This window comes from Callorhinchus milii, unplaced genomic scaffold (genome assembly GCF_018977255.1).
Source record: "Callorhinchus milii isolate IMCB2004 unplaced genomic scaffold, IMCB_Cmil_1.0 Scaffold9, whole genome shotgun sequence".
NCBI classification, from domain to species: domain Eukaryota; kingdom Metazoa; phylum Chordata; class Chondrichthyes; order Chimaeriformes; family Callorhinchidae; genus Callorhinchus; species Callorhinchus milii.
This window is the reverse complement of record NW_024704750.1, coordinates 14771410-14783723: the sequence shown is the minus strand read 5'-3', so window position 1 is coordinate 14783723 and position 12314 is coordinate 14771410. Positions and strand designations below refer to the sequence as shown.

At 43.1% G+C, this 12314-nt stretch overlaps 1 protein-coding gene across 1 annotated transcript in view; it reads left to right on the top strand.

Annotated features, from left to right (window-relative positions):
* daam1a (dishevelled associated activator of morphogenesis 1a) overlaps window positions 1-12314 on the top strand; it is a 99224-nt gene that overhangs the window by 66923 nt on the left and 19987 nt on the right. Inside the window, 13 exon segments of the mRNA XM_007893318.2 lie at window positions 2589-2660; window positions 5714-5808; window positions 6665-6998; window positions 8178-8288; window positions 8393-8496; window positions 8592-8658; window positions 9072-9189; window positions 9705-9843; window positions 9980-10038; window positions 10459-10473; window positions 10476-10645; window positions 10997-11299; window positions 12098-12205. Coding sequence (XP_007891509.2) covers window positions 2589-2660; window positions 5714-5808; window positions 6665-6998; window positions 8178-8288; window positions 8393-8496; window positions 8592-8658; window positions 9072-9189; window positions 9705-9843; window positions 9980-10038; window positions 10459-10473; window positions 10476-10645; window positions 10997-11299; window positions 12098-12205 — 1695 coding nt within the window.

The following is a 12314-nucleotide window of genomic DNA, read 5'->3' as shown; positions in this document are numbered from 1 at the left end:
GGCTCCACTTGCTCTTAGAAGAGCTGGCAAGATGTAAAGATTAACCAAAGACACAGTGGTTAGTGACTTTCAGCGATTCTGAGACATTTTTGATCTTATTTGCTTCCTAAGACCAGAACCATAAGGTGCTAGTTTCCCAGACTATTGTGACTGCATTTTCGGCGGCTGCCTTTTTCAAATGCACCCTGAATAGATATTTCTCAAATACGTTTACCATAGGGACTTATAGGCCTTCAATTCTTGGATACTTGTGGGGAATGTTTGAGGCTTGAAGGGGTGTGGGGATAGGGTGATGCAGTGGGACTGAATGAACAGCTTGTTCCTGGAGCCAGTGCAGACTCAAATGGACCAAATGACCTCCTTCCTCGCTGTAAATATCTATGGTTCGACGTTTCTGGATGGAATGAGGGCATTTATTCCTGTGTGTTTGTGATGGATGTTCTGGCCAGATGTGGTCCTATTTCACAGCTTTTGTTCTTTGTACTCATGTCCTTATTTGCTGTGAGCGTTGGGTGGTGTACAGATCTTGCCCTAGATAATCAACATGATTTGCTTATATTGGGTGCCTTTTTGTCACCTTCCAATCAACCTAAATAATAATAATCCTTACAATTGATACGCTTCGGGAGAACATCTCAAAGCGCTACACTGAGTGTACTGTACAGTGTGTATTTGGAGACTAACTATGCTGTTAAACATTCAGAATATGGGTGCAGGATTGTCTTGGAATTTCCTTCGACTAGCTCAACTACTATGTTTAGGGGGTTTCCTCGAGAAGTAAAGAAATTTTCCCTCATAACAGGGCCGGAAATAATAGGTTGCACGTTTGCTGGGGGTTTCCTCGAGAAGTAAAGAAATGTTCCCTCATAACAGGGCCGGAAATAATAGGTTGCACGTCTCCTTCTGGATTCTGATTTGATAATGTTGTGGTATTTTCTGAAAACCCCCAACGTTACTTATGTTGAGATGAATTGACCATGTTACCTTTCTCGAGTGTTTCACTCTGCTGTGTGTGTCCCTGCTAAACTGGCTGTTTTTCTACCATCTCATTATTGTTCCCACTTCAGAATGGCAGCGCTTTGAAGTGCAAGTAAGCGATTTGAACTCTCCTGTGTTCAAAAAGGTAATCAAATGGGGCTCCTGTGAAGAGGGAAGAGGTCTGTGTCTCTGTTGAGGAGCTTTAATCAGTGTTTGTGTGATGACCTTTAATTGTGGTGGTCGAAGTGCTTGCAAAGTATTTTTTTTGTTCTTTCCGTGACACTTAGGCAATCGTTGTTCATCGAGGAATCAGTGCCTCGAATCTTGGGTGGCTCGGTTCATACTCACATCCTAAAATTAGTACTGTGGTTTATTCTGTCGCACAGAGGAGGGAGTACAGTTCAGTCCATTCAGATATAATGCAGTATATCTGAATGATGACTTCGCAAATACAATGGTAATCCTTACGTAGTGCCTTTCACGTCAAGGGTGCTTCACGTGATTTACCTTGAAGTGCACTGACTGTGTACTTGTAGGCGATTGAGATAGCCAATTTGCCCTCCGCGTGAACGGCGCTATATTAATACAAGTTGCTGTTGTTGCACTCAGCAAAGTGAAGGAAGTCAGAGAGTGGGGGAAGAATAACTGTGCTGTGACATGTCCCATTGCAACACAGTCTCATTTTAAGGAGCCTGATTGCCATGTTATAACAAAGCTGGGGCTGTGTGTGGAATGACCTGTTCCAAGGAAGTGGTGGAGGTGGATTGTGGTGAGCACATGGACCAGCCTGTTTGTCTTTTCCAGTCCTGTACATTCCTTTGTTTAGTTCACGCTGTGTGTTCAGTATTGGGTTTATGTTTCCGCCTGTTTCTGAAAACTGAGCAAATGTTTTGGACACTTTCAAGCCAGATTGTCAGCCTAGGGAGGTCAGTGACTTCAGAAGTCAGAAAGTTATAGATTCAAGCCCCACGTCTAGACTTAGAGCCCATAAAGTCTCAGCCAACACTCCAGTGCAATGCTGGGGGTGTGCTGCATATTCGGAGGTGCCATCCTTCAGATAAGACTTTAAACTGGATGGATGTTAAAGTCCCCATTGCACTATATGGAATGAGAAGGGAGTTTCTCCTGCAATACCAGATGTAAGGATAATTATTATTGTTTTTCTCATGGTCTTCTTCGCTAGCGTTGTTCGGCTTCAATAGCTGCAGGAAAAAACAGTGGTGAATTTGTATCACTGTGGGTTTCCTTTGCTGCCACTTTCCAAAACCAAAGCAAAACGTGAACCAGCCAATAAAAAAGTAGCAAAAGAAGGAAATGAGTGGATCAGGATTTAATAGACAGCCTTTGTGTACACTGTCAACCAAATAATAATAAGCCATGTATTCGATATAGCGCCTTATCACATCGTTGAGACGTCTCAAAGCACTTTGTGGACTACATATATTATAGATTGACTGTATTTTGTGGGTGAAAATATACACTATATAATGGGAAAATATTTATAATGAGAGTGTATTTTAAAATATTTTATAAATAATAATGCACTTTTGCTGCAAAGTTCGTTGCCATTCCTGTGTGCTGTGCTGATGTGTGATATTTTTCTTTTTCAGGACCAAGAAGAGAATAAAGGAGCGACAAGCTGGCCGGAGTTTTACATCGATCAGCTGAATTCTATGGCAGCTGTGAGTGTCCTGTTGGCCTGGTAGTTTTGGTCAGTGCAGTCTGTGTGGCGCTGCTGCTCATCGTAGCCTGGACAGTGGGATTCAGGAATCACTGGAACTTGACTTTCAATAAATGAAGGAGGGGGAATTTTCTGCGATTCCACCAACAATGAAGCTTTTAGAAGATAGCTGCCCGCAATGCCCACACTTTAGTATTTAGAAGATTCAACACATTTTACTCCGAGCTTCTCATTGAGCAGCAATGCTGAGTGTAGCCAGTGCTTTAGAGGGAAGTACATTGAGTTGAAAGGTCAGGTTTTAAGATCAGAACTTTTTCTTCTGTGTGCTTTTGGATTTAATATCTGGTGAGGGGGAGAATTAGGTTGGGCCTTATTTGAGATATTATGTGCAGTTCTGAATGACCCATTATAGAAAGGACATCAGAAATGGGAAGAGGGTGCAGAGTATGTTCATACAGATAACAAGGGTGAGTGGGGTCATAGTAACAACAACTTGCATTTATATAGCGCATCTCACGCAGGGTATTGTCCTAGGGTGCTTTCACGTCTAGTAAGGACAGGCATGAAAATTTAGGCCTATTCTCACTGGAGCAGAGAAGATTAAGAGGGAATGTAATAGAGGTCTTCAAAATTCTAAAGGGGTTTGAGAGGATAAACAGAGAAAGATTTTTACCACTGGTTGTGCAATTGGTCAAAAGGGACAAGTTTATCATCCAAAGAAGTTCAGGGAGCGATTAGAACCCTTTTATTGGTGCAATGGGTTAGGGCGTGGAAAATGTTGCTACAAGTGGGTTTTTAAGCTAAAACCATAACAATTGAAAAGGAATGGGTTAAGAATTGGAAGGAACAATATAAAAGGATAGAGACAGAGAGGAGGGAATTGGGATTAGAGCACTGAATATAGCTCCAAAGGAAAATCTAACACCTGCCTCGATCTGCCTCCTATCCTGTATTGTTAGTGAGGCCATCATGAGAATGGCTTCACTAAGTGAGAAGAAGTTGGTTAAACGTGGGCCAAATACAGTGATCTGATCCATTTTCAAAATGTAAATGTGAAAGTGGAACAAGATGCTGTATCACTAACAAAGAGTTCAGTCTATAAATACAAATGGGAATGCTCAGGTTCAGCACTTCACAAATCTGCTTTCATTCTTCCAATTGCTCAAAGCTGCCCTAATACACGGTGGTTTATTGTTGAAACCACGCCTTGATACTATTAGTGTTAAGTGCTCAAGATCCTTTTCTTGTTCGGAAACTACATTATTTTAAGGGCTGCAAATTCTTTGTACGATTACTGCCACAGCCTTGAATAATTGGAATAATTTATCCTCAACACATCTGACAGATGTAAAAATTGCCTGAGTCACCCAAAATAATTTTGGGTGTCTATTGCTGAGTCCATGCTTGTGACTAAGCAATTGAAATGGATGGATTAAGAATTGGGAAATAATTGATTATTATTCATGTGTAAACTTGGACAGAGAGTGTGGGCGGGGTGGGGTGGGGGGGGCGTTGATTACTTCACTATAGAGACCAGCCAGAGTGTGGCCCTAGGTGTCCATCAGAGGCCACTGTATAATAATCAGAAACATGACCCAGGTGCACTCTTTCCCCCATCCCTTACTTGCCCCCCCCATAATGGAGAAACAGGGAGATAGCTTGTTCATGAGAAACGTTCTTGTGGTGACATTGTAAGGTTGAAACTAGGGCGATGTTGCAGTGATTAGCCTGGAGGGGAGAGAGAAGACCAATGCCAATGTAATAACACACAAGCTTTTCTGTCCACACAATCTCAGCTCAAATGTTGTTGGCTTTTCACACTTTGGGAAAAGTACAAGTCTTCCAGGAGTAGTTATGTTAACACCCAAGCTCGTACTCCAGTCGAGAGGATTCCTTTAGACTGAGGGGAATGAACTCGGGTGGTAACAGAACTACCCCTGTTAGTTCATCAGCAGAATAATCCAGTATGCTCCAGTGGAAGCTGTGCGATTTGCATTGGAAACTGGATTCCGTTTGACACAATTGAATTTGACTGCTACTGGTGAGGTACAGACAAGCCTTTAGGGTAGAGTGTGTTCTGCACTCTTGCAGTGACAGCTGTCAAATTTCATTGCCAATTCGTGAACGACTGCATTAGCAGCACCCTAGCGGATTCATGTTTTTAGTCTTGCATTTTGTGTGTGTAAGGGAGCAGGGGGTGAAAGGGGGGGTAAATGGATGCTTTTACATTTTGGTTTCTAATGAGTAGGCATGTATGTGAAGCGTTGTTTTCCTCTCTCCCCCACCCCCTCTGAATGCCACTGAGGTTTACTCCACGGAAGCTTGAGGCCCTCAGGACCTCATCCAAGTGTCCATTTATTATGTGCGAGTCTGGACAGCGCATGCAAGTCCAAGTGGAGGTCTATTCCATTGTAGAGCCTGTTCTGCAAATTCCATCATAGTCCACTTATAATGATCAGGAACACTGTCCCTTTGCACTTTTTTTCTCTCCCCACCGTTTGCTTGCATAAGCACTGAAGCCATTTATAGCATCTCATCGCCCCTCACTGCCACCATCACCCTATGTTGAACCTGTGACCATCTGATCTGCATGGATTACTGCCGTCCTGTTACAGGGCACTTGTTTACAACCCTCGTTTGTATATAAGGCAGATGTCCTGTGGACCTGCTGTTGATTTCTGGGTTATCGGTCACTACTGATGTCACTTCCTGCGTGTTGTATGCTGCGCGCAGGAAGCCACACTGACATCACTTGCGTTGGCTATAATTGATCCTGTGCTAAATTGGAGCACCTGAAAACTGGGTGGCCTATATTTCACATGTGAAATGGAGATTTCTCATGGGAAATGAAGATCAGCCTGCTGAATATGTGTCTTGCTAAATTGGAACAGATATTGAGGAATGAAGTGAGGATAACAGTGAGGATAAAATAACCTATATAGCTCAGTTATATTGAATGTATTGTGGCATATGTTTGTTTCATTCTGACTTTCACATCCTGCAAATCTAAGTGTAAGAGATGTGGATGAATATATTTTTGTTTTCCCATTTTAGAGGAAATCTCTCTTGGCTTTGGAGAAAGAAGATGAGGAAGAAAGAAATAAGACTATTGAGAGTTTGAAGACAGCACTAAGAACACAACCTATGAGGCAATCTATCTCTTTGTTCATTTTATGTCAACTGTCCCACCGAGAAGACACTCAGTTTCAGAGTTAGAGTCAACTGCAAACGGCTTTTGGGGCTTAAAATTGCTTTCTCAACTTCTTTTGTGCAATAGGATTTAAAAGGTTTTATGTAAGATTCTGATTTCATTTATTACAATCTGGTGAGTCTGCTTCATAAGGTGTGAAAAACGTATTAATCAGCATCTTCCTGTCAGCTCTGAAGATTTTTTTGTCTTGGTCAGCTTGGTGTCTGATACATGCGGAAACCCATCACCATTCTTAAGAGTTTCCAAACCCAACTGAGAGTTCCATGCATATCTCCTACATATGGAAGTTCCTGGAATGGAATGCAAACTCTCTCCCTGGAGGGATGCACCTGCTTACCTAATTCTACTGTATTGGGTGCAGGTTGGCAAGAGCCAAGGCTTGGGGACCACAGTGTGCACTGGTAATTGCTGGTGTCTAAGTAGCATAGATTGCTACTGAAAGCACTGTTTGGCAAGCTTCCCACTGCTTGTCCAGATAGGACCATCCGACCCGTTAGGACTTTTGCTTGCAGGGTTGCTTAGCCACCTAACAGACATATTGTGAGTTTTGTCAAATAGTGCAGTGAAGAAGTCACTTAAAATTGATTATATCACTCACCTCGGACGTACTTGAAATAGTCTCGGAACATACTTGCTTGATTGTTTCAAATGAGCAGGGAATTGCGATTAGATTAGAGTAGTTGATTCCATTGGAAAATCTAGCATCAGCTAGAATGATTTCCTGATGTGCTGTTCTTTCTCTGATGCCATGAATTATTCGACTCTCTTCTCATTAACTGCTGTTCATTCCACAGGTTTGTCACGAGATTCATTGACTTGGATGGGTTAACGTGCATTCTGAATTTTTTGACAAGTATGGACTATGAGACCTCAGAATCTCGAATACATACCTCTCTTATAGGCTGCATTAAAGCATTAATGAACAACTCTCAGGGCAGGGCTCACGTCTTGGCTCATGTCGAGAGCATCAACGTAATAGCTCAGAGTCTGACCACGGAAAACGTAAAGACTAAAGTTGCGGTATTGGAAATTTTGGGGGCCGTGTGTTTGGTGCCTGGGGGTCACAAGAAGGTTCTGGAAGCAATGCTGCACTATCAGAAATACGCGAGTGAAAGGACACGCTTCCAGGTATGGTGCACTCAGTCACAGCATTGTGCAAGTGTGAACAGTGTTGCCAAATGGCTTTAAACAAATGCAAAATTGAACTCCGTCCCACAGTCCCTTCGCCTCTCCCACTCTCTTGCCTCCTTCAAGGTTCGTCTCAAGATCTTCCTCTTTGAACGCACCTCCAGTCACCCTCCCTGCCCATCACCCCTCCTGATTCCAACCCCCAGCTCGAGCCAAATCCTTGACTGTCCAGGGTCTTGGTGCGTCCTCCCGACGTGAAAGGCGCTATACAAATGTAATTTGTTGTTGTTGTAACTCTTGGGCTGGGAGTATTGGCTTGTGGGTAAATATTGCTGCTGGGTGGGGACTATTCTGGAAAAGTTGCCCCACTTCACTTCTCAGCACTACTCTGACTTGAGCCTTCCTACACAACAACTTATTTTTGTATCCTTATTTTGATTAATTTGCCCCACTAATAAAACGCAAACAAAATAAAACTTGGCAGCCTTGCAACTCCCTTGGGTTCCTTGTCCTTGAAAACCTCAATCTATTTAATGCTGTCTCTTGCTTCTTTGTTGTCAAGTCTCTGATCCAATGAAAATAATTGCTTTCTACTTACCATTTTAACCTCTAGACTACCAACAGCCCCAGGGACAGAACTGTTTTTCAGGTTATGGGCTTCACTACCCTACCTGTGATGCAAAGACAAAGGCTAATGTTACAACAATGAACCTACACAAATGTCAGAATTAGCCTTAATACATTAATATTCCCCCGTAAGCCCCCAAATGCTGAACGATTTAAAATAATTCTTAAATCGTCTGGTTTCTTCTTGATGTCGGATCAAGAGTAACTACAGAAAAAAAATCTTAGGTTTTGAAAAGTGGTTTCAGATGAGAATAGAGTTAAAGTTGAAGGAGGAGAAAGGCTCAAGTGCCAACTACAGGGCAAAGCTATTACAATTCGGTCATCTGCGTCTAATATCTACATCAAGTTAAAAGGGAACGTGAAAAAATGGCCGACTTTCTACCTCCAACCTGTGGAACTCCATCCCGGAGTCCCTTTGCCTCGTCCGAAACTGTGCTACATCAATGCAAGTTGTTTTCGCTGTTCTTGCAATTTTCCGGACTGGTGACGCGCTGTCTTTGACACTTTTCTGTTTAATTACTATTTGGTCCTTTTTTTTCCCCCTCTTGTCAGACACTAGTCAATGACCTGGACAAAAGCACAGGACGATACAAAGATGAAGTGAACCTTAAAACTGCCGTGATGTCCTTTATTAACGCTGTCCTAAGTCAAGGGTCAGGAGAGGTAGGAAATCCATCAACAGTTCCACCATATGTTCCGCTTGAGATTGTATATATTTAGCCCCCAGAGGGAGGTTGTGTTACAGCTACATTTATCTTGTTTTATAGGAAAGTCTTGATTTCCGAGTACATCTCAGATACGAGTTTTTGATGTTAGGAATTCAACCTGTTATTGACAAATTACGTGAACATGAAAATGCAACTTTAGACCGGTGAGTAGAGATGGTGCACATCTGGTTTGATTTATTGAGGACCTTCTCAATGTGTCATTTTTATACCGAACCCTGTTTTTAATGGCTTTTTTTAGGCATTTAGATTTCTTTGAGATGCTGAGGAATGAGGATGAAGTGGAGCTGGCCAAGAGGTTTGATATGGTGAGTAGCTCAGCACCTACTCTGTGATTGCACCATCTCTGAATATAGAAAAAGGTTCCAAGTGCATTGTGTTATCTCACTGGGCATAGACCCTGCCTCCACGACATATTCTGACCCAACTGCTCTGGCTGATCCGTTTGCTTAACTAACACCGGCCTGCTTCATATCTCTACAGGGCTTTCAGCCGTTCTCCCCCACCCTCCCACTTCCTCTCTCTCTTTCTCTCTGGAACTGCATCTCAGACCCTCTGCCTTGCTCTCTCCCCACTGTCTTAAGACCCAACTTTCTGACGGCACTCAGTCACAGCTCCCCCCACCACCCGCCCTGACCGCATCCCCAGCACTTTTGAGATGTCTTCCAACCTGATCGGCACTATCTAGTTGTTGTTGGGTAATGTGCGTCTCTTACTCTAGGTCCATATTGACACGAGAAGTGCCACCCAGGTGTTTGAACTGGTCAGGAAGAAAATCAGCCACACCGAGGCCTACCCGCACTTTATGTCCGTCCTTCACCACTGTCTCCAGATGCCTTGTGAGTACAGTGCTCTTGCTTAGGCCCATGTTTGTTGACCTGAACTAGAAGATAAGAGCATCACATATCAGTCCAGATAGAGAATATCACTTGCAATTTTCGACATTAGATTTGAATTTGGTTTGACTCCTTTTTGGGGGGAAAAAAACCCAACAATGTTGGATTTCATGTATAACATCAGCAGTGGAGAGTCAGTTAGATGATACCAAGATGAAAGATTATGGTTGCGTGTAGAGCTGTGGAAAGCTAGGCTTTTCTTGCCAGCGGGTTGTGAGTGGGGAGGAGGGGAATCTAATGAAGGTTTTCAAACCCATGAATGATTTTGCTTATTTGAATCGAAGACTGTCAGACTGTGGATTTCCCAATGACACAGAACGCATCCACACGACTGGTGATGTACAGTTTTGGCGTAACCAGTCCATTTGGATTGTGGAGCAAGCTGAGAGTGCTGGTTATTTGCGCCTTCTCGACATCAGTTCACTTTAAACCTCGCGATTGTTGTTCTTCTATTCCAGATAAACGAAGTGGGAACACTGTCCAGTATTGGTTACTCTTGGACCGAATAGTGCAGCAGATAGTTTTACAGAACGATAAGGGGCAAGATCCCGACGTGGCCCCATTGGAAAACTTTGATGTGAAGAAAGTGGTTCGAATGTAAGACATGGGGCGTTTTTCTAATGATTAGCCACCCCACCCAAGAATAACACACACTTTTCTTATAACCTGAAACCCTATGTGAAGCACAGATTAAACCAACTTGTTTTATTTTTTTTAATTCAATAATAAACAGGTTGGTTAATGAAAACGAAGTCAAACGGTGGAAGGAGCAAGCGGAAAAAACGAGAAAAGGTGAGACCGCAGTTTTACTAGTTGCTGAAATTGATAGTGTTTCTAATTTTGCTGCACTTCTAAATAGCTGAGTATTTTCATGCTCTATTTAGTAAAGGGTTCATTCAGCAAGTCTGAGGAACTAATATGAAGCTGGAAGCGCTCTGGGCTCAATTTTGCGAGGTTTCTTAATGTGATTATCTAATTTCCGATTGGGCACTCCTGGCAACTGGAGGAGGGTCCAAGGCCAAGGGACCTTCACCCAAAACACATCCAGTTGACCAACATTCCTGCCACAAACTTAATCTCTGAATTAAGAAATCGCATTGAGAAACATCAAAAAAATCAATTAAAAAAACGAACAGTAATCGGGGGTTGATGTGAGAGTCCAGGCCTTGGCTGGCTGGTCCGAGATCTCACTGCTCAGTGTCTGGTTCACAGAACACACTGAGCTCCAGCAAAGCTGGAGAAGAAAGAACGCGAATGCGAGGCCAAGACCCAGGAGAAGGAGGAGATGATGCAGACGCTGAACAAGATGAAAGAAAAACTGGAAAAGGAAACTCAGGAGCACAAAGCAGCCAAGAAGCAATCGGCGGATCTGATGATCCAGATCCAGGATTTAAGCATTGTATGTATTCAGGGGATAGATGGGTGCATGTCATTAATTACCACATTCTCAGTTAATGCTTCAGTTCGTTTTAACGTCTTTCAAACGACTCGACTGTCATCAGGGAAGACATGCCATTATTTTGAATTCATTAAGCTTTTGTAAAAAAAACAAAAAAAGCGTTGCCGTTTTAAATGAAGCGCAGTCGTTTCCGCGTGATAATGGCGTGTTCTGTTTTTTTCGGACGATCGTTTAATAATCGCTGTCTGGTTTTTAACAAAAAAAAGAGTGTGTGTGTGTCTTTTGTGAATGGAATGGCACCGTCTTGTAAATAATGCCGTGTCCTTTACCAAACATCTTTCTCCTCTCTAGAGAGCAGCCTATTCCGGAGGTCCAGGCGGCCCGCCTCCCCCCCCAGGAGCCCCCGGCGGTCCCATTCCACCGCCCCCACTTCTCTCAGGAGGGATTCCTCCACCCCCTCTCCCTCCCCCTCTGTTTTGTGGTATCCCTCCCCCGCCTCCCCCGCCTGGCGGCCCCCCACCCCCTCCTGGCCCACCCCCCCTCGGGGGGATGCCCCCTCCTCCGGGAGGCCCCATGGGATCGGGGCAGAAAAGGAAAAATATCCCACAACCAGCAAATCCTGTCAAATCCTTCAACTGGGCCAAGTTACCTGAGGTTAGTGATAAAATGGTTACACACATCCCTGGAAGCAATCAATAATAATAATTATCCTTGCATTCGATATATATTATATATATATGTTATATTCAATATATGTATAGTCACATTGTTGAGATGCCTCAAAGCGCTTCACAGAATGTATTGTGAAGTGCATTGACTGTGTATTTTGTGGGCGAAATGCGGCGGCCGATTGCGCACAGCAGTGTTCCGCAAACAGTTGTGGATTGAGTGACCAAATTATAATTTTGGGGGGATAACAATGATTAGATAACATTTGGGTTTGTGCTCTTTAGGAGCTGGTGTTGAGCTATTTGATTGCTGTTGACTGTAATTCAGTCCCTTTTCTTACTTCTGTTTTAACAAAGTAGAAGTAACTGTCGCTTTCAGTAATCTATTGACAATTTTCCCAATATTGTATTGTCAGGTGTGCAGTGGCAGAATTCTGGCTGTACCAACAGATTTGGAATCAGCTGCACGTTAAAAAGCTGTGTTCAGTTCATCTGCTCAGTTTCAGCGGCTTTGAACGTAAATATGTAATAATTCTAGCATTTGTTATAGCGTCTTTCACGTTGGGAGGACGTCTGAAAGTGTTTATGTAGATTTACACAGAATATCTTACACTGGTCTTATACTTACATCTTATACAGACTCCCCAGCATGGGGGAACAGCCTATTCATGCTAACCTTATCGAATCCTTTTATAATTCACTGCAAAGTGTAGTGTCAAAACTGCGTATTTGTTTAATGTGTGCTTTACACAGCATGATAGTGAACCTCTTCTTGTTTTTACAGAACAAACTCGTGGAGACAATCTGGGAAGAAATTGACGACACCAAGGTTTTTAAAGTGCTCGACTTGGAGGAGATTGAGAAGACGTTCTCTGCTTACCAAAGGCAGCAGGTAACAGAAATTGGAGAATAAATTGAAAAAACCGGCAGCTCACGGGCAGCTCGCTCAGCATCTAGAAGAGGGAGCCGGGTTGATATTTTACATGTCCAATACATTTTAA